The following is a 25,757-nucleotide window of genomic DNA, read 5'->3' on the forward strand; positions in this document are numbered from 1 at the left end:
AAAAGGTCCTGGAAATGCATGGCACAAAAGGTCCTGGCTTACACACCGGGAGGGTCAATTGGAAAGGATCTGAAAATGTATGAATGTCTGTGAATATTTCACTTACTATTACATTTGGTGTCAGCTCCACATAACCATAACCAATGGGTATGCCCATATATGGGCATAAAAAGGTACAAGGACAGGATCGGTTGTGCAGCGTTGATGTGAGGGCCGCGTATCGGCCCGAACTCTAGATGTGAAGGCCGAACCTCTAGTTAAGAAAAAACGTCCTTATGTTTTCTTTTAAAAGTTACTTTTCAACTCCCAGTAAGAGCCGTGAATCTATGATTCACATCGGAGGGCAATCAGCTCGGTGCCCAGACAATTACCTGCATGCTTCAGTACAACCTCATATACTCCATCTTGACTCATACCCATTTTAACTCATTCAATCCGGGAACGTATCTATGTCATTCTAGATGTCTTTTATGTCTATTATTATTATATATTCAGATCTTATAGATCTTCTATTTTTGAAAAATCGTGAAAATGTGTGCAAATATCTGAATATATATATATTTTAAAGGGATTTTATTTTTACTCAAATCTTTGCTTCTGGGGGTTCCTATTACAAAATATTTTGAGATGGGGTTCCGCGGTCAAATACATATAATTTTGGGGGTCCTTGACATGAAAAAGTTTGAGAACCACTGATATAGAAACATACGTTTTTCAAAAAACTGTAGGATTTAGAAGACATTTGCAGAATCCCCAGAAGAAAAGATTTGAGTTACAAATGTTCAAAAATAGCAGATCTACAAGCTCGTAGCGCGGCACTCGGTGCCGCGCTATGAGCTTGATATAGCTATGAGCTATTTTTTAATAGCCCAAAGAAATCTTAAAATGACACTGATTCTTTCCCCGGTCTAAATGGGTTAAATATGGTCAGGGTTGTCGGGTGAACAAAGATGTAAAAGGAGGAATAGCCCCTCAGCCGCCTGTGAGGACCCTTGAGTTCAGATGGGGGACTCAACGACACAGCTCATCATACAGCTCAATGATTCAAAGACTGACTCCGAGATGTGCAAAATTAGACTTTTCATTTTACAGCCGACTGTTATACTGCACTTGTTTGTAGATGGTTTACTAAAGCTCAACGCTTCACAGACCTTTTCAGATATTCACATCAGTAAAAAGGTGAAAAGATAACACTTTTAGAAACTAGGAAAGGATGAGAACAAATATGAGAAATATAAGAAGAGGAAGGAATTGACTGCACGCAGTTATGAACTCACCGCAATTGTCTCTTCTTATCGGGTCCAAGTGCATTAATGTTTTTTATGTTATTGTTCTAAAATCATTGCTTCGAGTTGGACCGAGTGACATCTTTTTAGTGTCAGCACATCGGCCCATAAATCAACCATTTATGATAAGGTTAGTTTTATGAAGTACTTAATCGCATCCGGAACTGCGTGACTCAAGTGTCATGATGTCTAGGCTTTGCTCAGTCCAAACAATTACCGTGTTAATGAAAGATGCAAGCAGAAAGAACATACATTTATCTGCCACAAATAGGTAATCAATCTCTCCAGCGCAGTCTCATGCTTCATTAAGTGTAGGGCTGTAACAATCATATTGTCACCGTTTATTATTTTATAACTGTGACAACTATCACAGACTGACAATGTATTTAACCCATTAAGACCTGGAAAGGATCTGTGTCACTTTTTGATTTGAGCTAAAAAAGCATTATTTTACACTTTGGCTATTAAAAAATAGCAGATCTACAAGCTCGTAGCTCGGCACCGAGTGCCGCGCTACGAGCTTGTAGATCTGCTATTTTTGAAAAATCGTGAAAATGTGTGCAAATCTTTGAATATATATTATTTTAAAGCGAAACATTTTAACTCAAATCTTTGCTTCTGGGCGTCCCTGGAACAAAATATTTTGAGATGAGGGTTGGCAGGCAAATACATATACATTTGGGGGTCCTTGACATGAAAAGGTTTGAGCACCACTGATATAAAAACATGTTTTTCAGAATACTGTTGGGATTTAGAAGACATTTGTAGAATCGGCTTCAGGTCTTAATGGGTTAAGGGAAAAAACGCAGCTGTAATTGTACTATCAATAAGTAATAGTAAAACAGATTTGTTAATGGGTTGGTTAACATTTCAATGGCTGCAACTATTGATTATCTTCTTAGTGATTATTCAATCGATTACTTTTTCGATTAATCGAATAAACGATAAGCGTGTTTATTTTTCTTAATGTTGATACTGTATATTATATCAGCAAATCCACCTTTAAAAAAAGTCTATTTGTATTAGCTAAATGTATTAGCCCGATTAACCACTTAATCCCTATTTCATACTTTGTTGTACAACAGTGTTGTGTAAAAAAAAATATATTTTTCCTCCGATCTACAAGTTCACAACGTGTGTTGATGCGACACATTGTGAGCTCTGTGATTTACATCGGAGTCACAGAGCATACTGCATACAAATGTGACCAGTATTACAATAGTTACCTTCAGTCAGGGGTAACAATATAAATAACTCAGGCAGACAGGCAGGGCAGACAACTGAGATGAAACACTGGCTGATTTACACAGCTAGCTTAATACTACTTACAGCGATGCATGCTGTCATTTTCCAAACTGGCAACGCTGGCATGAAAGGGCGTTGTGACTGCAAATGCCATTACAACATAAAAGGATTATTCAGAAAGATGTATAATACTTGGCCAGGATGGGTTAGTTGAATTGATGCAGGAATCTTGGTGATAGCTACCCGAGTATCTAACTAGCAGTGCTAGACTTAGTTAGTTACCACCCTAACTTGGAAATGCAATGAGTCTCCACAAACATCTTAATCGATGTAAATGAACAAACAGGCAGTTGTCAATTATGGAGCTCAACAGTGGTCGCCCATTTTTAAACAGCCTAGTTTCCCAAAGTGAATTTCCCATTCATTTACACCATCGATGTTTCAGAAAATCCTTTCCATATAAAGAGTTTTAAGTCTGCTTCTAAGCCAAGTTGCCAACCATCTATGGGATTAATCATGACCACAAAACATTTGATTTGAGTAAAAAAAAACTACAAAACTACATTTTAACATTCTAGGCACAGCAGCTTTGAGCTTTTCTTCTTTTTGGCCGCAGCACTTTATTTTGACCCCAGCCTAATGTGCATCTCCATATATGGCCAGTTGGGTCACTGGTGCAACGTAGCTGTGATGTAGCTGATCGGGCCTAGATGTGAGGGCCGCGAAGCGGCCCAAACCTCTAGTTATTATTATCATTATTAAATTGTTCATATTGTTAACATAATATAGCAGACTCTTTTTTTTTTAATCCCTTCTTTTTCTGCCTTTATTGATAGTCTACAGTACATAGACAAGAAATGGTGAGAGAGAGCCGGGAGTGACACGCAGCAACGGTCGTCGGGATCGGGACTCGAACCTGTGACACGCCGTCAGGCTGCGATGGAGCCTAGGTGGTATAGTAGACTTTCTGACAATGATGTACAAGCATTCCACCCGGCTATGGGAATTAGTGGTATCGTATCGCTGCTACACTTTAGGATCGTGGGTAGTGTAAGTGTTACAAATATAACATGTTGATTTATTATATCACATGTTTTTCAACCTCATAGCTCATGGTTAAGTCTACCTTAGATGGTTACGATATTATGGCTAATAATAGAATACTCAATGCAGAATATCAAGGGGATTTTAATTTCCAGAGACTGTTGACCTCTAATAGGCTAGGAGGATTTGGATAACTGTAAAGATGTATTCCTCGCGGAAGATTTATGTGATTTAATTTGCTCATTAAATCCTGGTATTATTGACTATTCTTCTCGTCAGAATGGGAAGGGAAGGTTTTATCTCCCTCGGACTATTAAGTATATATTGTGTGTTAACGAGAAAAGGCGTGACTTGTCAATAATGAATTTGAGACTTTATATTACAGAACAGATTCAATAAACAGGACATAGATTCAGTTTGTGTCTTCTTAATTGTTACTGTGCTTCTTAGCATTAAGGTTTAAACAAAAAATCTATTTTTTTTGTCAATAGGGGGAATGACTAATAAGTATTATCCTGGGAATTAACAGAAAAGGCATTGGCTGACTTCTGCAACCTGTAATCGACAAAACAAAAATCTAACAATTTTCCAAACGATATTGCACGCTCCATGTTATAAAAAAAATAAAAAACCTGTGGTGCATCCGGCTTTGTCGAGCGTCTACACAAACACAACTGGCCCGTGTTCGGGGGGGAGGAAGCCGGGCGGGGAAGGGCGATAATTGATACTGCATGTACTCCTACGAATGAAGGCTCTACGTCCTCCCGGTGGGGGCTCCTCAGCGGCAGGGTGAGTCAGTAGGATACAACAGTACACATCATTGTGAGTGGGGAGGAATTAATTGGCATAACGACGGAGAAAAAGGTCTACAAAGCAAAAAGAAAACACACACACACACACACACACACACACACACACACACACACACACACACACACACACACACACACACACACACACACACACACACACACACACACACACACACACACACACACACACACACACACACACACACACACACACCCTTAGTTCCTGAACATTCATCACCAGTGGTGGAAAGTAACTAAGTACATTTACTTAAGTACAATTCTGAGGTATTTGTACTTTACTTGAGTATTTCCAATTTCCAATACTTTTACTTCTACTCCACTACATCTCAGAGGCAAATATTGTACTTTTACTCCACTACATTTACTTGAAAACTTTAGTTACTAGTTACTTTTCAGATAAATGTAACTATAAATAAACTATGATATAATGAAACGTACCTTAACCACTTTAAACCTATTTTCTTCATAGGCTATTTGAAAATAGCAGATCTACAAGCTCCCAACGCGTCGCATCGCGACGCGTTGTGAGCTTGTAGATCGGCTATTTTCAAATATTTAGTACTTTTACTTTTGGTACTTTAAAGGGGAAATCCACCCATTTTCAATATTTAACTATGTCATTAATATAGCATAAAGGAGTTGTGTGGAAATAAGAAAAAATTAAAAAAAAAATTAACATTGCAAAAAAATGTAACATTGCAAAAAAAATTACATTGCAAATTACACTGTGATGACTCATCATGGTGTAATTTGCAATGTAAATTTTTTTGCAATGTTACATTTTTTTGCAATGTTAATTTTTTTTTAATTTTTTTCTTATTTCCACACAACTCCTTTATGCTATATTAATGACATAGTTAAATATTGAAAATGGGTGGATTTCCCCTTTAAGTACATTTTGATGCCAATACTTTTGTACTTTTACTCAAGTAATTTTTTTATTCTGGACTTTTACTTGTAACAGAGTATTTTTATATTGCAGTATTGGTACTTTTACTTAAGTAAAGAATATGAGTACTTTTTCCACCACTGTTCATCACTGAGTTACAGTAGGCTGAATGGGGGTTATCACAAGCAGCTGTCGGGCAGAAACCTCTTGTCTCCATATTTCAATATATATTTCATGTTTTTTTTCATAAATTAATGCCCTACTTCGTCATACAAGAGTGTCACACAAAGGTAGTGAAAAAAGCAGTAGTGAAACAAGCTCACACAAGCTCGTATCGTGGTCGTATCGGTTATATTTTCTCCATTTCAAAATGTTTTAAAAATAATAATAGAAAAAAGGAATATACAAGGTTTTTCCACCCCGACAGCAACGCTATACATGGCTTCTTATGCACTCCGGCCAATGTTCTTAGCGTTCAAGGACCTTTACATCACACGAGGCTGCCCTCCGCAATAAACGTGCAATCTGTCAGTGTTTTCAGCAATCCTCTCGCAATATGAGAACTAGGCTAGCAGCACTTTCCATTAAAATTCAGCCAGCACACATATAGGTGTAAAAGAAGGGCACAACCACCAAAGAGTCGTGTTCTTCTATTATCACAACCCCTACATCCTTTATTTCTGACCCTAAATCAGGGGGGGGGGGAGGCAGCAAGAAGGGTTAAATGGCAATTCGTTTAAAAAAAAGGGGGCCTTGGCCTGTTGCTTATAACTCATTCAATCCGGGAACGCATCTGTGTCATTTTAGATTTCTTTGGCTATTCAAAAATAGCAGCTTGTAGATCTGCTATTTTTGGAAAATCGTGAAGATTTGTTCAAATCTTTGAATATATATTTTTTTAAAGCGAACATTAGTCAAATATTTTGTTCCAGGGACCCCCAGAAGCAAAGATTTGAGGTACAAATTGTTTGCTTTAAAAATTTTATATTCAAAGATTTGCACAAAAGTTTCACGATTTTTCAAAAATAGCAGATCTACAAGCTCATAGCGCGGCATGAGCTTGTAGATCTGCTATTTAAGAATAGCCAAAGAAATCTAAAGTGACACAGATGCCTTCCCGGATTGAATGGCTTAAGGGTCTCACGCACCACTGCTTTGAAGTACTGATGGTTCACCAAAAAGAATTACAAAATGGACAGAACTTGAAGATTGAAACACTATGCTTTCAAACTAAGAGTTCATCACGTGGAAGACGTGCATGTTTGGAAGGGCATGCTTCCGTTATCAACACCCATAACCTCGGCTGGCTGTAAAGGCAACTGACTATTACATTACATCAACAGGTTTTAGTTTAAAAATTTACATTACTTATTTACATGAACTACAATTCCACATTGGAGGAACGTTTTCCCTTCTTAGCTAGAATATGTCCATACTGTACAGTAGGAGTCAGCGAGCACTCATTCATCAAGACTTTCTCATTATCAACAACTGCCAAATGTCATAAAACCGAAATGACAAACGACGCAGAGCTATGCCTCCATTTAAAATGTAAAATAGGCCCCGGTAATACGCTGTGTGCATGGTGTAATGTATTATAAAACTCAATAAAACGAAACCTTAAATCATGACTGTGAACCCCGTGTTCACAGCGTGATTCCGTGACCCCGCTCAGCACCATCAACACACATTTACAATCACATGAAATAAAGAATTAAAAAACTACTCTTTATCCCGTCAAATCCGGAAACGCATCTCTGTCATTTTAGATTTTTCTCATATTTTACTCTTTGGCTATTCAAAAATAGTAGATCTACAAGCTCATAGCACGTCACTTCGTGCTGCGCTATGAGCTTGTAGATATGCTATTTTTGACAAACCGTGATTTTTTTTAAAGCGAACATTTGTACCTCAAATCTTTGCTTCGAGGGGTCCCTGGAACAAAATATTTTACATTTTGTTTGATTTGGAAAATACATATTCAAAGATTTGCATACATTTTCACGATTTTTCAAAAATAGCAGATCTGCAAGCTCGCTTGTAGATCTGCTATTTTTGAATAGCCAAAAAAATAAATAACATGACACAGATGCGTTCACAAATTGAATGGGTTAAGTGTAGAATAGGCTAAAACGGCAAACATGCGAACGACGAAGATACGGCAAAAGTCTAACCCAAAGAAAAAAAATCACAGTCTTACAATTGTGTCAGTGGAGTGGATTCAAAATGACACTCGCTGATCGTAATCGGCAATAGGGTTTAATTAAACCCCACGTGAAGTACGAACAATCAGCGCACAGACGGACACGTCGACCACAGTGTGAGGCCGTCACATTATTTCAGACGTCATGGAAAAACCAGTGGCAGGATTTTTTCAATGAGGCTCTTTAGAAGTCTGTGGCAATGCGCATGCTGCTCGTTAAGTGTAATCACTACTGAAAACATATCAATCTGTTCTGGGGCGGTGGGAGGGGGGGGGGGGCATGGATCGGTAGAAAAGAAGATAGGGGAATCTCTCTGTGTCGTCAATTATTCCTATTTGTAAAGACACAAATGGACAAGGGGGCTGTCAGATTCTACTTTAACCCATTAAAGACCGGGAACGCATATCTGTGTCATTTTTTGATCTTTTAACGCTGTAACCATTATTTTATATTTGGGCTATTCAAAAACAGCATATACAAGCTCGTAGAATAGCTCGTAAAATAGCAGATCTACAAGCTCATTCCAAGCTCATAGCGCGGCACCCCATAGCGCGGCACTCGGGTGCCGCGCTATGAGCTTGTAGATCTGCTATTTTTGGAAAAATCTTGAACATTTGTGCAAATCTTTGAATATTTTTAAACAACATTTTTAACTCAAATCTTTGCTTCTGGAGGTCCCTCCAACAAAATATTTGACAAATGTTCGCTTTAAAAAATAATAATAATCAAAGATTTGCACAACTTTTCACGATTTATCGAAAATAGCAGATCTACAAGTATATATCTGCTATTTTTTTAAATAGCCAAAGTATAAAATAATGGTTAAAGTGGGTTGAAATCTAAAATGACAAGATGCTTTCCCGGTCTTTAATGGGTTAAAATCTAATTCTATTTTATAAAGGTTACATTTGAGGGGGAGCTCGGGCTCAGTGTGAAAGGTAGACACGTGGAGCTTCGTCTCCACCTACTGGTAAACAGAAAAGTGATGCCCAGTGGTGAAATAAGGAAAAACCTTTAAAGGTCACAACATTTTTTTTTACATGAAATGCTACACGAGGATACTTAAAAAAAACACTGCCATGGTTTATAGCCCGTTATAGGCTGCACACATTGCATGAAATAAGAATAATAGTCAGCAATATAGCTGCTATTCCTGCGGTAGATCTAACCACACACACCCTCTCTATTACCGTGTCGACTCGTGTCATATGATGATGGTGATCACATGCCCGGAAATAGCCGGTCCACAAGCTCAGAATACAGTACGGCACGGATGTGGCGCGTCGTCTTGTCGCGAGCTTGTAGATCTGCTGTTTTCAGTGTGCGACTCCGCCAAACGACGGAGCATTAACCCTTTTAAGACCGGAGAACGCATCTGTGTCATTTTTTTTTTTTCTTTGGCTATTCAAAAATAGCATATATACAAGCTCGTCGCGCTACGAGCTTTTGTAGATCTGCTATTTTTTGAAAAATCTTGAACATTTCTGCAAATTTTTGAATATATACTTTTTAAAGCGAACATTTGTAACTCAAAATGTTGCTTCTGGGGGGTCCCCGGAACAAAATATTTCGCAAATGTTCGCTTTAAAAAATACATATATTCAAAGATTCGCAAAAATGTCTTAAAATGACACACAGATGCGTTCCCGGTCTTAAGGGGTTAATTGAGCATAAATCCACAGCAAGCCTCCACTGCAGAGCTGCAGAGCAACACAGAAATGCATGGGCATCGATTTAAATCGATCCCTACTGTATTTTGGGCATTGCATTATAGGCGACGCTTGTAGATCAGCTTTTTTCACTATTTAAGTTTTTTTTTCACTGTTGTGTGACAAAGTATAATAATAGGCCGTAAGAGGTTCATCGATTCGTTGATCTATATCAGTGGTTCTAAAACTTTTTCATGTCACAGACCTCCAAAATGATATGTATTTGGCCCTAGGGGGTCCGCGGAGGTACTGCAGGGGGTCCGCGAAATTGTTGTTTGATTAAACAATATTTTTTGTTTGAAAAAAAAATAACTTTTTTTATTAATTTTTTTTCAAAATGTCAAATTGTCTTTAAACATAACATGAATCCATAGCAAACAGATAAATGGAGGCACAATGCACAATAACATGGTATGTTTATACATATTTTGTAGAGAATTTTTATTTTGCACACCTACTGGGGCAGGTGCGTATAGGAGCAGGCAATATAAAACACAATTGTATACATAAATATACAATATATGTGGCAGCCCCCCCCCTACCCTTCGAGGTAGGGGGTCCCTGCTCCATCTCCCCATCAGTTTGGGGGTCCCTGGCCTGAAAAGGTTGAAGACCCCTGCCGTATATATTCAAAGGTTTGCACAAATGTTCAAGATTTTTCAAAAATAGCAGATCTAGCTTGTAGATCTGCTATTTTTGAATAGCCAAAACATAAAAAGGTTAAAATTATTGAGACGCTATATTAACACATTTTGCTGGGGACCCCCTGGTACCCCCCCAAGGACCCCTGGGGGTCCCCGGACCCCATGTTGAGAATCAATGATCTATACAACAACAAAATAGAGGAATAAAAAGATAGTCGATAAGCGGTAGTTGCAGCCCTAAATGTGCACGTGACAGTAGTTGATTGTTAAGTGTGCCGATTATGAATGCTATATGGCAATCTCACAAAAAGTTATCATCATCACACGATATGGGGCTGTCTTGATGTTTGCATAACAGCAGCCATCACACCAAGACAAGCTTCAGTTATTTCCACAACAAAGAGCAAGTTCAACTGAGTAGCACGTCCTTTAATAAACTATGACGATGTTAGACACTTGTCAACATGACTGGCCTTTCCGCAGCATTAAAAAGTCATTGCACCATGATGCTGGTGTAAAAGATAAAAGACAAGTTGTTGTTGTTGCCTTTTGCATGTTCTATATCCAATTTTAAGAGCTTTGAACCTTTCTGCCAAAAGGTTACAAACACGACAGGTTTGTGAACATGAACCACAGATTCCCAAAGCTATTATTTGTATTTATTTTTTTCTAAATTTTTATCCCACGATTTTGTAACCCAATCTTTTCACACAATGCCAATTGTCTATGTAATCCTGGGCGCTACACTCCCGCTGCCTGCCTGGGGGGAGCCTAGAGCCGAGCTCATGCCTCCTTCAATGCATGAGAAGGAGGCATTGAAGGCATTGAGGCATTCCCAAAGCTATGACGACATGAAGAAGGTACATGAATACATGCTTTAGGCGAATGCCAAAGCTCTGTCAAGCCTCTAACTCATGTTCAACCTACTAGTTGCACATGGTAAACATGGTAATTTTGTATTTATTTACTGCTAAACAGACAGCGTGAACCTTGTAATTTTGGGTGCTTCGTGGTAAAACCTCTCCAAGGTTGATTTCTATTTCCTATTTCAGATCACTAACACATATAAGAGACATAGTCATAAAAAGGCCTTACAAATGACTACGGCAACCTGCTGTTAACGCATTCAATCCGGGAACACATCTCTGTCCTTTTTAAATTTCTTTGGCTATTAAAAAATAGCAGATCTACAAGCTCATAGCCAGCTTGTAGATCTGCTATTTTTGAAAAATCTTGAAAAATTGTGCAAATCTTTGAGTATATATGTTTTTAAAGCGAACATTTCTAACTCAAATCTTTGTTTCTGGGGGGTCCCTGGAACAAAATATTTTACAACTGATCGCTTTAAAAATATATATATATTCAAAGATTTGGGGAGGAAAAATCACGATTTAAAAAAAATAGCAGATCTACAAGCTCATAGCGCGATGAGCTTGTAGATCTGCTATTTTTGAACAGCCAAAGAAATCTTAAAATGACAAGACATACGTTCCCGGAGTCAATGGGTTAAGCTTTTCCTTTGATCCATGACAAAGCCTTTGAGTGTAACTGCTCCACCACCAACCCATGGACACGGGTCCCAGGCAGTTTGGCCATTAAAGAAATTGAATTGCTGATAGGATAACAAACTCTTAACGTTCAAGACTACGCCTGCTGAATTATTCATTCTCTCCAAGTCCCTGAAAAGCAAAGTTTCCCCCTTCAAGGCTATGTGTCTCATTCAAAGTCTCAATGGTGACATAGGGAAATCAATCTTATGTATGAAATCATATTTGTGCATTCAGGAGGGCAAATATATTGTGGCCCTGCTTAAGTGGTGGACTCACGTGCGTGCCGCGTGTGTACGGGTACCCACAGTACTGTCAAAGGCAATCTTTGTGATGCCATTATGCCAATGGGGAAGTGGTTGGGTTTTGATTGAGCTGGCTGGGAATGCAGACAGCTTGTTTTTCTCTTGAGAACAGACGGCTAGGAACAGCATTGCTGACGGGCAGTTTAAGCCAGCATCTGTTTCCAGAACTCATCATCTAGGACTAGAGTCTTTGACATGACTGGCGTTTTGCAACGGTATAACACAAGGCTGACTGGGTCAGAAGAACCCAGGATATGGCTGGACCTAGAGTGGGCAATTTTGGGAAATTGTGGCCAATTTGGTTAGAGAGAGAAAGTCAATGGGGATCTCTATAATGCATTGGTTCTCAAAGTGGGGTCCGGGGACCCCCAGGGGTCCTTGGGGGGGTAACAGGGGGTCCCCAGCTAAATGTGTTAATAAAGCGTCACAATCATTTTGACCACTTTATCCATATTTCATACTTTGGCTATAAAAAAATTGCAGATCTACAAGCTCAAAGCGCGGCACCGAGTGCCGCGCTATGAGCTTGTAGATCTGCTATTTTTGAAGAATCTCGGAAATGTGTGCAAATCTTTACATCATTTTTTTAAAAGGCGAACATGTTGAACTCAAATCTTTGCTTCTGGGGGTCCGTGGCACAACATATTTTCACGTGGGGGTCCGCGGCCAAACACATAACAATTTGGGGGTCCTTGGCACGAAAAAGTTTGAGAACCACTGCTATAATGGATATGAAATGTTTATCTGCAATTGTTTTGTATGGTTCCAGTAATAATTGTTGTTAAAAGAGTTTAAGATCACATGACATTGTTAAGTTATGTTGATTAAAAAAAAGGTTAAATGTAGTTGAAATAGCTATACCTTCCAGTCATATGCACTGTAGGAATGTTTGATTTGAAAGTGAAGTTATTTTTTATTTCTGTGGACTCTCACAGCTCTTTCATTTGTTTCTATCTGTGGATGTGTCGTGTGTTGGTTTTGTAAGAGTCAGTCTGTATTGAGTGTTGTTTGTCAGAGTGGTTGTTATTTGGGGTTGCTTTGACTGTGTCTACTCTCCCTAATGCCTCTCCACATATCGTCACTATCGGGCAGAAACCTCGCATCTCCATATTTCAACTTTTTATGTTTTTTTCGCAAATGAATGCCTTACTTCAACATACAAGAATGTCGCGCAAAAGTGGTTAACATAGCAGATCTACAAGCTCACAACGTGCCGCGATGTGATGTGTAGTGAGCTTGTGGATCGGCTATTTTCACTATTTTAACACGTTCTTCGAATAATAATTAAACATAGACATGCAAGGTTTCCACCCAACAGAGACGATATTATCATTAAGAGTGTTTTTTCTCTCCCAATCTGCTCCATGGTGGATTGTTAGAGTGCGTAACCAGATGTTTGATTTGAAAGAGAATTACAATGAAGCAAACGACACGCAGTAATAGTAAATGGTAGAGTTTATGAATTATTTAGTATAGCCAAGTCAAGCCAATTGTATTTGTAATATAACGGCAAATCACAATTGGAAGTTTATCTCGAGGCACTTTTCATGTAGAGTAGGTGCAGGGCAGGGGGGTGTCAAACTGGCGGCCAGGGGGTTGTGCACCCGGGCCCGCAAAAATTGGCCCAATCCAGTGGTGTAAAGTACTGTAACTAAGTACATTTACTCAAGTACTGTACAATTTTGAGTTTTTTTTACTTTACTTTACTTGAGTATTTCCAATTTCCAATACTTTTACTTCTACGCCACTACATCTCAGAGGCAAATATTGTACTTTCACTCCACTACAATTATTTGAAAACTTTAGTTACTAGTTACTTTGTAGATTTTGATTATTATTACAAAACATACATTAACAACTTCGTACATTTCGTCCATTTGAAAATAGCAGATCTACAAGCTCACAATGTGGTTTGTAGATCGGCTATTTTTAAAATATTTTTTATACATTTTATAAATTTGAAAACTTGTGAAATGGGACATTCTGCATAATGAGTGCTTTCTACTTTTGGTACTTTAAGTACATTTTGACACCAAAACCTTAGTACTTTTACTCAAGTACATTTTGAATTCCGGACTTTTACTTGTAACAAGAGTATTTCTACATTGCAGTATTTGATACTTTTACTTAAGTAAACTGTGAATACATTTCCCACCACTGATCTCAAGGCACTTTTCATGTAGAGTAAGGTGCTGAGCAGGGGGGGTTGTCAAACTGGCCCACAAAATTACCCCAATCCAGAATCCAGCTCACGGGATGATTTTTGGGAAGATGACTATCCCCAAACAATTATTATGCATCAACATGGCAGCCACTCTCAGGCCACGCTCCCATTGCTGTCCCTCCCTACTGTAGCCTGCTGCACTGGCAGCTTGTTGTGTGTGTGTGTGTGTGTGTGTGTGTGTGTACTTGGAAAACAATGGACAGTCTGTCCAGGGCCTCGACAAGGCCAGCTCGTTTCCTCCTCTCCGCAGTCTGTGCATGTCACTCATGGGAATAATTACAACATGTAAAACATGACCTGCACATGGGCCGATGGGCAAATGCTCTCGAGACCTTAGTGCCAGCCCCCCGTTGCGGACCCACCAAACCGAACGTCTTCAGCCCACTGCATCGCTCAACCGGGTAACCAACAGCTGTTACCGAACGACCAACATATTTTAGTAGCATTTTCTTGCCAAACACTCTATATCTCTAAGTTCTGTTGCGATCACAGAGCAAAGAGCTAACCGTGGCTAAACTAAACAAAGCTGTACTCGGTCCAGCCCGACAGACTTCCATTGCTCACTTACATTCCATAGCCTGGAGGGATGACTGATCTCCGATTGGCTGGTTGGCTCAGTTAACCTACTGGCTGTTACAGAACGGTAGATTAACGGAGGATAAACTATCTCATATAGCCTGGAAAGGTGACTGCTCTGCGATCATCGACTGGTTGTCAGGCCAACCGAGGATATACTACAGCCCATAGCCTGGATGGATGATCGCTCTGTGATTGGCCAGTCTGTTGTTAGGCCAACCGGCCGACAAATACGGCTGTGATGGTGTGGAATTTGTATTACCGCGGTGAAAAAGCAACGTATCTTAGTTAGCTTAGATATCAAGTGCTCAAGCCGAGAAATAATTCATAATCGGACACACAAAAGAAATCCCCCTTAGTGCCTCCCCCTCGTGGGAAGCTTAAAGACCCTGTTTTGGGCATTTCCTGCTGAGAGCAGTTTTTCTGGGCGGGGCTAAACACCTCACCTGATGGCACACTCAGGTGAGGTTCAGTGATGTCATCAGAGTCACTGATGGCAGAAGACTGGTGTAGTAACTGTAGTTAGGAATTATGCCAAGGTAAACCAGTATTCTGATAACTATACCCTAGAGTGCATTTTGCTGTGTATTCACACACACACACACACTCTAAATTGTTTATGCCTTACATAAAGAGCAAAGACTCCAAAAATGACAATGCAAATGATCACATAGTGACATATTGACATACATTGACAAGAGGGTTAGCCCTGGCTGAGAAGTGACAGGCATTATGATTAATAAAAGACAGTCCAACACAATAAATATCCGTTGTGTAGTATAGTGTTCCTCCATGGAGTGCTCTGATAGAGGCTGGAGAAGAGTGTTTACAAGACACCATTGTACAATATGAGGAAGGGAAAAGAAAGCTTAACGAACTCTTCGAGAGACAGAAAATAGTGGCAGAAAATGTGCATTTAGTAATACATCTCCACTTTCCCACGAGATTAACACGGACCTCATTCTCCCCACTTCCTCCAGTGACTATATGGCAAAGAAGTGATTTTCCCTCGAAATGCTCTGAACCAGGGCTGTGCTCAATTAATCGATACGGCAATAATCGTATCGTATTCCTTGCCGATAATCGTATCGATACAGAGCAACTCATGTCTGAGACTCAGACATGAGTTGCAGTAAAAAATAAATAAAAATCATTTGCATTTATTAATGATTAAATCTTTTGATGGATCAAATCGTTTTATCCATCAAAACATGATTTATTTGTATCAGTATTTATTTCCTTGCTTGTTATGTTATCAACTAAGTTTTTCAAATTGATTTGGAAACTTCGGACAATATATTGGTCAAAACATCGGCAATCGGTGGTCTAAGTAAATTTAGTAGGACACAGTCATTATTAAAAATCAACGCGTATCGCGATACATATCGTATCGTGGCCTCTGTATCGTGATACGCATCTATCGTGAGGTCGTAGGTCATCAAAAGGTAGCGCAAAATGTCACTTTTCCTTCCCGTCTATTTATCAGCGTTCGGCTGTTTCACAGCCTGTGGAAAAAAACTGAGTATAGAGTCGTGTCAAGCTGAGCCAGTATAATACAGTGGAAAGGCACCATTAGTCACCTCTTAATGAGAAGAAATACTACAAACACAATTAAACCCGACAATATGACTATTTTTTCCCATATAAAGTTAACCTATTTACAAAAGCAATTAGACATTGTGTTCGTGGATACAGAAGCATTACATTATACAGGTAAGAGTACTTGTGTAATAACAACATAGCAATAACAACAAATTATCTAGTTGCTGTACAATTTAGCCTAATGTATTTGCGCTCACACAGTGGGGAAATAGTGTTTACTGCTCCTTTCACCACATCTATGCTAATCCAACAGCTCAGCAGCCTAAGATCTAAGGCCGCGTTTTGCCCCAAAATCCTCTTAGTACCGGAATCCTCTTAATCCCACTTACTTACAATGGAAGGTGATCTAAATGCTTTTTTAGTGGGGAACAAAGTAGTGATCGATGGTCTAATCACAATGCAATTACTACCGAAATGGAAAAGTACAGTAAGCCCCTTCTCTAAAGTTTTGCAACAATTTGCACGTGAAATAACAAACAAATGCCTAACGGACGATCAAGAGAGTATATTGAATATTATGAAGTACATTTACCCATTCTGTTACAATGCCGTTTTTAAAGAAATCCCCCGCAAATCTGGCAACTCAACAAATAATGTTTCACCACAAAGCATTGTATCATATTAAAAAAAAAGATCTTATTAAAATTGGTTCACTTTGTTTGTAATGGGTTATAGTGACCAAAAACAAATGAAAATGCACTTACTGTAGTATCCATACAACACGGTGTCTTCAATTTGCGCTCTTGTCACATTGTTTTCTGCCCAGTCCTACATGTGAGAAATAGAGAGACCATGACTGTAATTGAGTTCAAAGAGAAAGGGCCCGGCAGTTATTAATAACAATACAATATTAATACACATTTTTATCACACACACAGTGTCCTGATTTTGTCTGATTTAGCCACTTTACGCCTAGATATATTCATGACCACTGCTTGACAACAAGCAGTGAAAAACAAACCCTTACTGTATTTCATGCAAACAGTTTATCATAAGGGTCTTCAACAGGGAGTCGGGGTCCTCAGAGTTACGACAGGGGGGCCACCAAATCTTTGTGGGTTTTTTTTTACCTTGAACCCCAGCATCCCTATACTGAGGAGAACATTAGCCAAAAATAGCCGATCTACAAGCTCACAACGCCTCGCGCTGCGAGGCGTTGTGAGCTTGTAGATCTTGTAGATCTGAGCTTGTAGATCTTTTCGGCAAAGAGGTTTGGTGTAGAGGGGGGGGAAAGAGCAGACCAAGTACAGAGAGAAAGGCCAAGTTTACTAAGTAATGACGGTTTAAGTGGTTAAATGCCTGAAAATACACATTAACATGAATCCAACACTGATGATAGAACAAGTCTATCTATGAAAATCTATGAAAAAGTTTAATCTGCAACACAATTTTATACAATAATAGTGGGGGTCCCTGCTTCATCTCTCTCTCAGCTAGGGGGTCCTTGGGCTGAAAAACGGTCTATGACATCAGTCACCTAATATGACGTATCTACAGTATGCGTATGACTCCATATTTGGGCAATGTTTCAGCCTGATTCAACTGCCGTTAACTTCCAAAATTTAAGTTAAATATCGTCGCCTTGCTAAACGAATGGCCTGTCATTTTTTAAAGTTTTTCAGGAAAAAAAAAAACTCATCCAAAACAAAACTATATGATATTTCTTAATCATTTCACCCAAAATGTTTATAACAAATTAGGACTATTTAAATAGAAATAACACTGTCTGTCAGTTATGTAACAAGAGATTTAAATAGGTTTAAATAGGATTAAATCTGACTTAGGCCCAAAAAAAATATTTTAAATGGCCTAAATCAGTAAATAATTTGGCCTAAGTCACAAAACCATGTGACTTAGGCCAAGAAAAGGCCTATTTTGGCCTAAGTCACACTAGGGAGTTAGGCCACTATACTAACAGGGGAGTGAACAGCATGATCCTTTTCAATTAGGAGATGGGCGATTTTACCAGAGGTGGCCAGTGTCATGAGGAGCTGACTTAGGCAAAAATATAATTTTCCTCAAAATATTACTTAGGCCAATAGTTTAGCAAGGTGACGATATTTAAAAAAACATACTGTGAAATAAAGTTACTTCCTTGGCCTACTGGCAGAGTGCTCACGAATAGCAGCGCTGATCGGTCCAGTGGTTTGCAAGATTAGCAGTAGCACCCCAGACAAACAGAAGACAGACTCACGTCCCATTTCTATATGGCTCACCTCCTACAGAGCCATGCCGTGAAAAAAAACGAAATCTGTGGCTTTGGAATTTAAACTACATGATTGCCAGCAAGCACTACTACGCTGGGCTGGGTGAAGAACTCCATGAGATAAAAAGGGGCTTAGGCATTGGCAGCTGTGTGGAATAGGAGTGCTCTCAGCTCACTTCCTTGGTTTACATTTGTTTACATTTGCTGAAAACACAGACAGAAACACTTGCATTTTCCCTGATGTTGAGAGCTTATAACACGACCGAATAAATATATACAAAAGACCGACTTTAAATAACTTAGTTTACAAAATACCAACCAAAGTCATTTTTTTCCTTTAATTACACATCCCATGGCTATTATTGCTCTGGAATGAGCTCACCTGATCTCAGCCAGATCACTTATCACTTGGACACATTTCTATTCCCACTAGTCAAGCTTGAGCAAAAAAAGAAACCTGCTAATTTCAGGTCTAATAAGCATTGCAAATCACTCTGGACCAAGTGAAGAATTTTCTTTACGAAAGGGATTAGATTTCTGATCAGCTATTATGCATGAAAGAAAACATGCCACTTAACCCATTAAGACCGGGAACGCATCTGTGTCATTTAAAGATTTATTCGGGTTATTAAAAAATAGCAGATCTACAAGCTCATAGCACGACACTCAAGCTTGTAGATCTGCTATTTTATCTATTTTTTAATCGTGAAAATGTGTTCAAATCTTTGAATATATAATTACATTTTTAACTCAAATCTTTGCTTCTGGGGGGTCTCTGGAAGAGAATATTTTCAGATGGGGGTCCACGGGCAAATACATATCATTTTGGGGGTCCTTGACATGAAAAAGTTTAAGAACCACTGATAAATAAATAGCAACAAGTAAAAAAGAAAAAAAAAACTTTAGGATTTAGAAGACATTTGTAGAATCCCCCAGAAGCAATACGTTTTGAGTTACAAATGTTCGCTTTAAAAAAACATATATATTCAAAGATTTGCACAAATTTTCACGATTTTTCTAAAAATAGCAGATCTACAAGCTCATAGCGCGGCACACGGTGCCGCGCTATGAGCTTGTATATCTGCTATTTTTGAATAGCCCAAAGAAATCTAAAATGACAGCGACGCGTCCCCGGATTGAATGAGTTAACATCAGAGTCTACTTACAACCCGAGTGCGGCAAAAAATTTACCTGTCATTCAACATGAGGGTTGTGTGACAACTCTGCCAAGCTTGAAAATTGATGTAAATAATGCAACCGAGAATCCAATTGTGAAAATGTAATTCGGTATTACGAGACGAGAAATGCAATCAAGCTTGTAGATTAGTCGACAAACAAAGGACCGTGCAGGCAATTTGGGAACAAAAAATGTGAACCTAAACGAATCAAGCTGTCCCTCGAGAGGCCTCCCCGTGGCTTCATTTGATTCAACTTAGCCCATTGAGACCGGGAACGCATGCATCATTTTTTCATTTCTTTGGCTATTCAAAAATAGCAGATATACAAGCTCGTAGCGCGGCACCGAGTGCTGCGCTACGAGCTACGAGCTAGATATGCAATTTTTTGAAAAATCGTTTATATATGTATTTTTACAGGAAACATTAACAATTTTTTTTGCTTCTGGGGATTTTATAAATGTCTTCTAAATCCTACAGTTTTTGGAAAAACTCAAACTTTTTCATGTCAAGGACCCCCAAAATGTATTTGGCCGCGGACCCCCATCTGAAAATGTTTTGTTCCAGGGACCCCCCAGAAGCAAAGATTTGAATTACAAACGCTTTTAAAAAAATAATTAAGTATATCCAAAGATTTTCACAAATTTCCAAGATTTTTCAAAAAATAGCAGATCTACAAGCTCATAGCGCGGCACAGAGTGCCGCGCTATGAGCTTGTAGATCTGCTATTTTTTTAATAGCCCAAATAAATCTAAAATGACACAGATGCGTTCCCGGTCTTAAAGGTTTAGGTAGGCGACAGAGAAGAGAGAAATGCGACGCTTACCTTGTAGGTGCCATTGGGGTTCTTCATGAAAGAGACCAGGAAGATGTCCACTGGAAGAAGTGCGGACGTTATCAAAGCTATCGCCAACGCACATATCGCCGTGATGGTCGAGACGACTTCGCTCTCCTGTCGACTTTGAAATTTACGGATGTAGACCCAGCAGAAGGCGAGGATGACCTAAAAAGATGAAGAGGATCGTTTTAGCCAAAATAACCAACATTACCGTTCGTACATTATGGTTCGATAGTCATTGTAAGGTATAACTGAAATCTGTCACATCTTTATTTAGTCGCACATTGTATAAAATTGGAGGATAACTGAAATGAAGGCTTAAAAATCCAACATTCAAACAACTGATCATCTGCACCACTCATTAGGGCATTAACAGAATAATCGAATATTTGAATATTCGACTATCAAACCACTATTCGACCACTGTACATCAAAGTCGATTATTCGAGAAAAAATACGAATTTATTTGTATTTATTTATTTATTTTTCAGTGGCTTTTCTACAACAGACACGCAGCTGTGAGCTCTGGTGTTGGTAGTTTTCCTAATCCATTCATGGTTGATTGTTGCCAAATCATTTCATACTGTATGCGAGATTGTGCCTAGGGCTGTCCCCTAAAAGTCGACGCGTCGGGCAATGGGCCTGACGTCGACTCGCATTCCTTCATTGGCCAAAAAAAATAATATATATATATATATATATATATAATCAAATCGATTAATCGAATACTTATAAGTCGAATAAGTCGAATGCAAAAAAATCACTATTCGTGAATGCCCTACCACTCATATATGTAGATTACTTCAATATTATGCAAGCTACTATGCCAAAGACTAGAGCCATATGAAATCCGTTTTATTTTTTTCCCAATTCCGTTTTATTTTTTCCCAAATTCTGTTTTTTCCATTTTAATATTTCTGAATTCTGTATTTTGCTTTTTATGCTAATTTTTACCATAAAAAAAGTGTCTGGTAAGTGGAAATGAATAAATGTCCACAATTTAATAAGATATAACAGTCCATACATGTCTCTGAAAGAATACGCAAAAATGTTACCCAAAATAATTCGGTCTGAGCATGCGCAAAATGGCGTCGCCCATGTATTATTATCATTTCTATTGTCTTTTTAAGACGATTTCTACGTGGATTTTATTGTTATAAAGTAGGATGTGGCCATGCAAAATGGTGGTGTCCCGTGGATTTGTAAAAATTCGCGGTAATTTTTTTTATTTTACCGCGAATATTTTTTATATTCCAAATTCTGCAATATTCCGTTTTTTATTCCAATTCCATTTTTATTGGTCATTTCCGTGATTCCGTCCGCGATTCCGTTAACATGGATTTCATATGGCTCTACCAAAGACCAGCTCAATCTAAAATGGTAACACACCTGTAACAGAGAAGGGGATAGAGGGGGAAAATGCTATAATGGACATAAGTACCAGATGACACGCGCCTCGCACACCATTTCAGCACATGATTGAAACAGACTCTCAAACAACTGTCAACGCCAAGAGAAAGAATAATAATCAAAGACAGCTAGGTTGACTTTTTAATTGCGGCCTCGATTAATCTTCCTACATTATACGTATATTATCTGTGCAGCTCATTATGTAATGGGGCTATTTTAAAGATTCTTCCACTGATTGATGGATTTGATAATGTATTCCTCTGCAGTGTTAACCCATTAAGGCCGGGAACGCATCTCTTTAACCATGATTTTATACTTTGGCTATTTAAAAATAGCAGATCTGCAAGCTCATAGCGCGGCACCGAGTGCCGCGCTATGAGCTTGTAGATCTACTATTTTAGAAAAATCATGAAAATGTGTGCAAATCTTTGAATATATATATTTTTTTTAAAGCAAACATTTTTAACTCAAATGTTTGCATCTGGGGGTCCCTGGAACAAGAATGGGGGTCCACGGCCAAATACATATCATTTTGGGGGTCCTTGACATGAAACAGTTTGAGAACCACTGATATTATAGCAACACAAGTTTTTTCAAAAAACTGTTTTTAGTTACAAAAAAAACAAATTGTTCGCTTTGAAAAATATGTATTCAAAGATTTCCACAGATATTCATGTTTCTAAAATAGCAGATCTACAAGCTCATAGCCGCGCTATGAGCTTGTAGATCTGCTATTTTTTAATAGCCAGAGAAATCTTAAAATGACACAGATGCGTTCCCGGTCTCAACGGGTTAATACTAAACAGACATCAGAGCGGGGAAGTTGTTCATAATAATGGGCATAAAAACTCATTAGACAGAGCAGCAAAAAAGAAGAGTTTCAAAATGACAAGGTCATATTCCAGTCACATAAGCAGCAATACGCAGAGGACACTGCTAACACTAGTCCCTTCAGATCAAGGGGCTGCCATTCACAGACAGGATCAATTAAAAGGCCCACAAACTTAAGCCTCCAGCTGCTTGTCTTGCCAGGTAAAGGACGCAGGCTTTGCATCTAAATAAGATCCATTGAGATGATTGCTTCAAATAAAAATGGACAGCACTGCTAGCTAGTAGTGCATAGTAGTAGTACTGCAGGTAAACAGGGGGCCTTTGTGTTCAACTGGCACTAAAGTTATAAAGTCACATGATCGTTCGCTAATGTCAATTTTAGGGAGGAGATTACATGGGTAACGGGAGAGGTGGGCACTAGGGACATCTGGGCACCTTGATGTAAAATTGGCTATTTTGTCCAAAATGTTAAAAAAAACAAAGAAAATGGAAAATGTTTTTAACGCATTAAGACTGGGACGCATCTGTGTCATTTTAGATTTCTTTGGCTATTCAAAAATAGCGGATCTACAAGCTTGTAGCACGGCACCAAGTGCCACGCTATGAGCTTGTAGATCTGGTATTTTTGAAAAATCGTGAAAATGTGTGCAAATCTTTGAATATATATTTTTTAAAGCAAACATTTGTAAAATATTTTGTAAAGTAGTAAAGATTTGAGTTACAAATGTTCGCTTTAAAAAATATATATTCAAAGATTTGCCCACATTTTCACGATTTTTCTAAAATAGCAGATACCTTAAAGTAAGGTATACATGATTAGACCTCATTACATGCAGCTGACATCGAAAAAGTTTGTTTGTTCAAACAGTGAAAACCTATTTGTGGGCTGCTAATGGGACGCAACCTATAAAACACATACAAATATAAGTAGATGTCCCTCACGATGAGGAAAGGTTGTTGGGTGTGTGTGCCAGTTTGAAACCCTTTTACAACAATGAATGATCTGTCATTGCCTGCCTGTCACTCACTGTCGCCTGGTGCCAAGGGGGTAACTGTGGCGGATACAGGATAGGTGGGCACTTAGGGACATCTGGGCACCTCGATGTGAAATTGGCTATTTTGTCCAAAATGTTTAAAAAAATTAAGAGTTTGAAAAATGGTCTTAAGTAATAAGTATACATCATGTAAACATGCACGGTACATAATAATAATAATAATAATAATAGTAATGTAAAGTAACATGTTATGAACATGCACGGTACATCATTATCAGACTTAATTTTATCCTTCAACTTCTTGTTTATGCCTCAAAATGACTGGATATACAGGTTTTGTAGCAATTTGAAGCAATTGTAGAAATATTAGACCTTAATTGTCGAATGTTTAAGCATGTTCTTCTAATCATGTATACAGTATACTTTACTTAAAAACATTTTCCAAATATTTGATCTTTTAACGTTTTGGACAAAATAGCCAATTTTACACAGAGGTGCCCACCTATCCTGTTACCACTGTGGCAAATGTCACTAATGCATCAAGACCATTGGATCTCAAAGTGGGGTCCGGGGACCCCCAGGGGTCCTTGAGGGGGTTCCAGGGGGTTCCCCCGCAAAAGTAGTTAATAGCATCATAATCAACCAATTGCTGGCTTTCAAAAATAGCAGATCTACAAGCTCATAGCGCGCTATGAGCTTGTAGATCTGCTACTTTAATTTTTTTTTTACATTTTTAACAAATCTTTGCTTCTGGGGGTCCCTGGCACAACATATTTTCAGATGGGGGTCCGCAGCCAAATATTTATCAATTTGGGGGCCCTTGACATGAAAAAAGTAGTGGTTTGATATCTGGCTCTGACTTATTTTTAGTATCTATACTGCTCAAAGAAATGTAAGGAACACTTTGATCCCTTAATTATTTTGAGTTTTCATGAACTGTGTACATACTGCTAACAAAAACTGAATTAAGGGATCAAAGACAGAAGTGTTCCCTTAATTATTTTGAGCAGTGTATTATTATGATCGCGTGTTCACTGCGTACGGTCGATGCGAACTGAGAACTGAAACTGTCAACCAGTGGTGGAAAGTAACTAAGTACATTTACTTAAGTACTGTACTTAAGTAAAATTTTGAGGTATTTGTACTTTACTTGAGTATTTCCAATTTCCAATACTTTTACTTCTACTCCACTACATCTCAGAGGCAAATATTGTACTTTTACTCCACTACAATTATTTGAGAACATTAGTTACTAGTTACTTTTCAGATATAAATTATGATATTATGAAACATACATTAACCACTTTAGCCCTGTTTTATACATAGGCTATTTGAAAATAGCCGATCTACAAGCTCCTTGTGAGCTTGTAGATCGGCTATTTTCAAATATTTAGTACTTTTACTTTTGGTACTTTAAGTACATTTTGATGCCAATACTTTTGTACTTTTACTCAAGTAAATTTTGAATTCTGGACTTTTACTTGTAACAGAGTATTTTTATATTGCAGTATTGGTACTTTTACTTAAGTAAAGAATTTGAGTACTTTTTCCACCACTGCGTTTTAGGTTTCATTTCACTTTTCTAGACTAGAACACTAAGTATGGATACATAATGTGTCCATACCATCAAGACGACGACTTGACGTCAACAAGGTACGTGTTTATTGTTTAGTTTTTTTTAATGGCGTAAACAACTGGCACCAACACACCTTCACTTCAATGCAAAGAGGAGATAGAAGATATAAGCACGTTAGCTTAGCTTTAGCCACATTAGCGCCCGGCGTAACACGTTAAACTGTCGCTGTTTTTACAACGACGACGTGGACTAAATGACACAACGAGGCGACGACGGCAACGCGACTTTCTTTCTCTTCGCTTACCAAGAGGACGAAGGTGAAGATAGACCAGCCGAGCGCGGACTCGGTCAGTATCGACGACTGCAGCACCGCCATGTCTCTGTGTCTGCTGTCACTTCCTGCAATAACAAAACCACGTGGTGTGTTCTGATGATGACATGAGGAGTGGGCGGGGTTAAGAGAGCCACACTGACAGACAGACAGTTGTTGACTGGTTCTCAAACTTTTTCATGTCAAGGACCCCCAAATTGATATATATTTGCTCGCGGACCCCCATCTGAAAATATGTTGTGCCAGGGACCCCCAGAAGAGAAGATTTGTGTAAAAATGTTCGCTTA

General features: G+C 38.6%; 1 protein-coding gene across 1 annotated transcript in view; it reads right to left on the reverse strand.

Annotated features, from left to right (window-relative positions):
• lmbrd1 (LMBR1 domain containing 1) overlaps positions 1–25,551 on the reverse strand; it is a 170,812-nt gene extending 145,261 nt beyond the window's left edge. Inside the window, exons 1-3 of the mRNA XM_080448670.1 lie at positions 25,444–25,551; positions 20,316–20,492; positions 16,813–16,876 (exon numbers count right to left, since the gene is read on the reverse strand). Coding sequence (XP_080304796.1) covers positions 16,813–16,876; positions 20,316–20,492; positions 25,444–25,515 — 313 coding nt within the window. The 5' untranslated portion in view covers positions 25,516–25,551. The remainder of the gene's footprint in view (positions 1–16,812; positions 16,877–20,315; positions 20,493–25,443) is intronic.
• Positions 25,552–25,757: the final 206 nt, after the last annotated feature.

This window comes from Gymnoscopelus braueri (genome assembly GCF_963280865.1).
Source record: "Gymnoscopelus braueri genome assembly, chromosome: 14".
Classification (NCBI taxonomy): Eukaryota; Metazoa; Chordata; class Actinopteri; order Myctophiformes; family Myctophidae; genus Gymnoscopelus; species Gymnoscopelus braueri.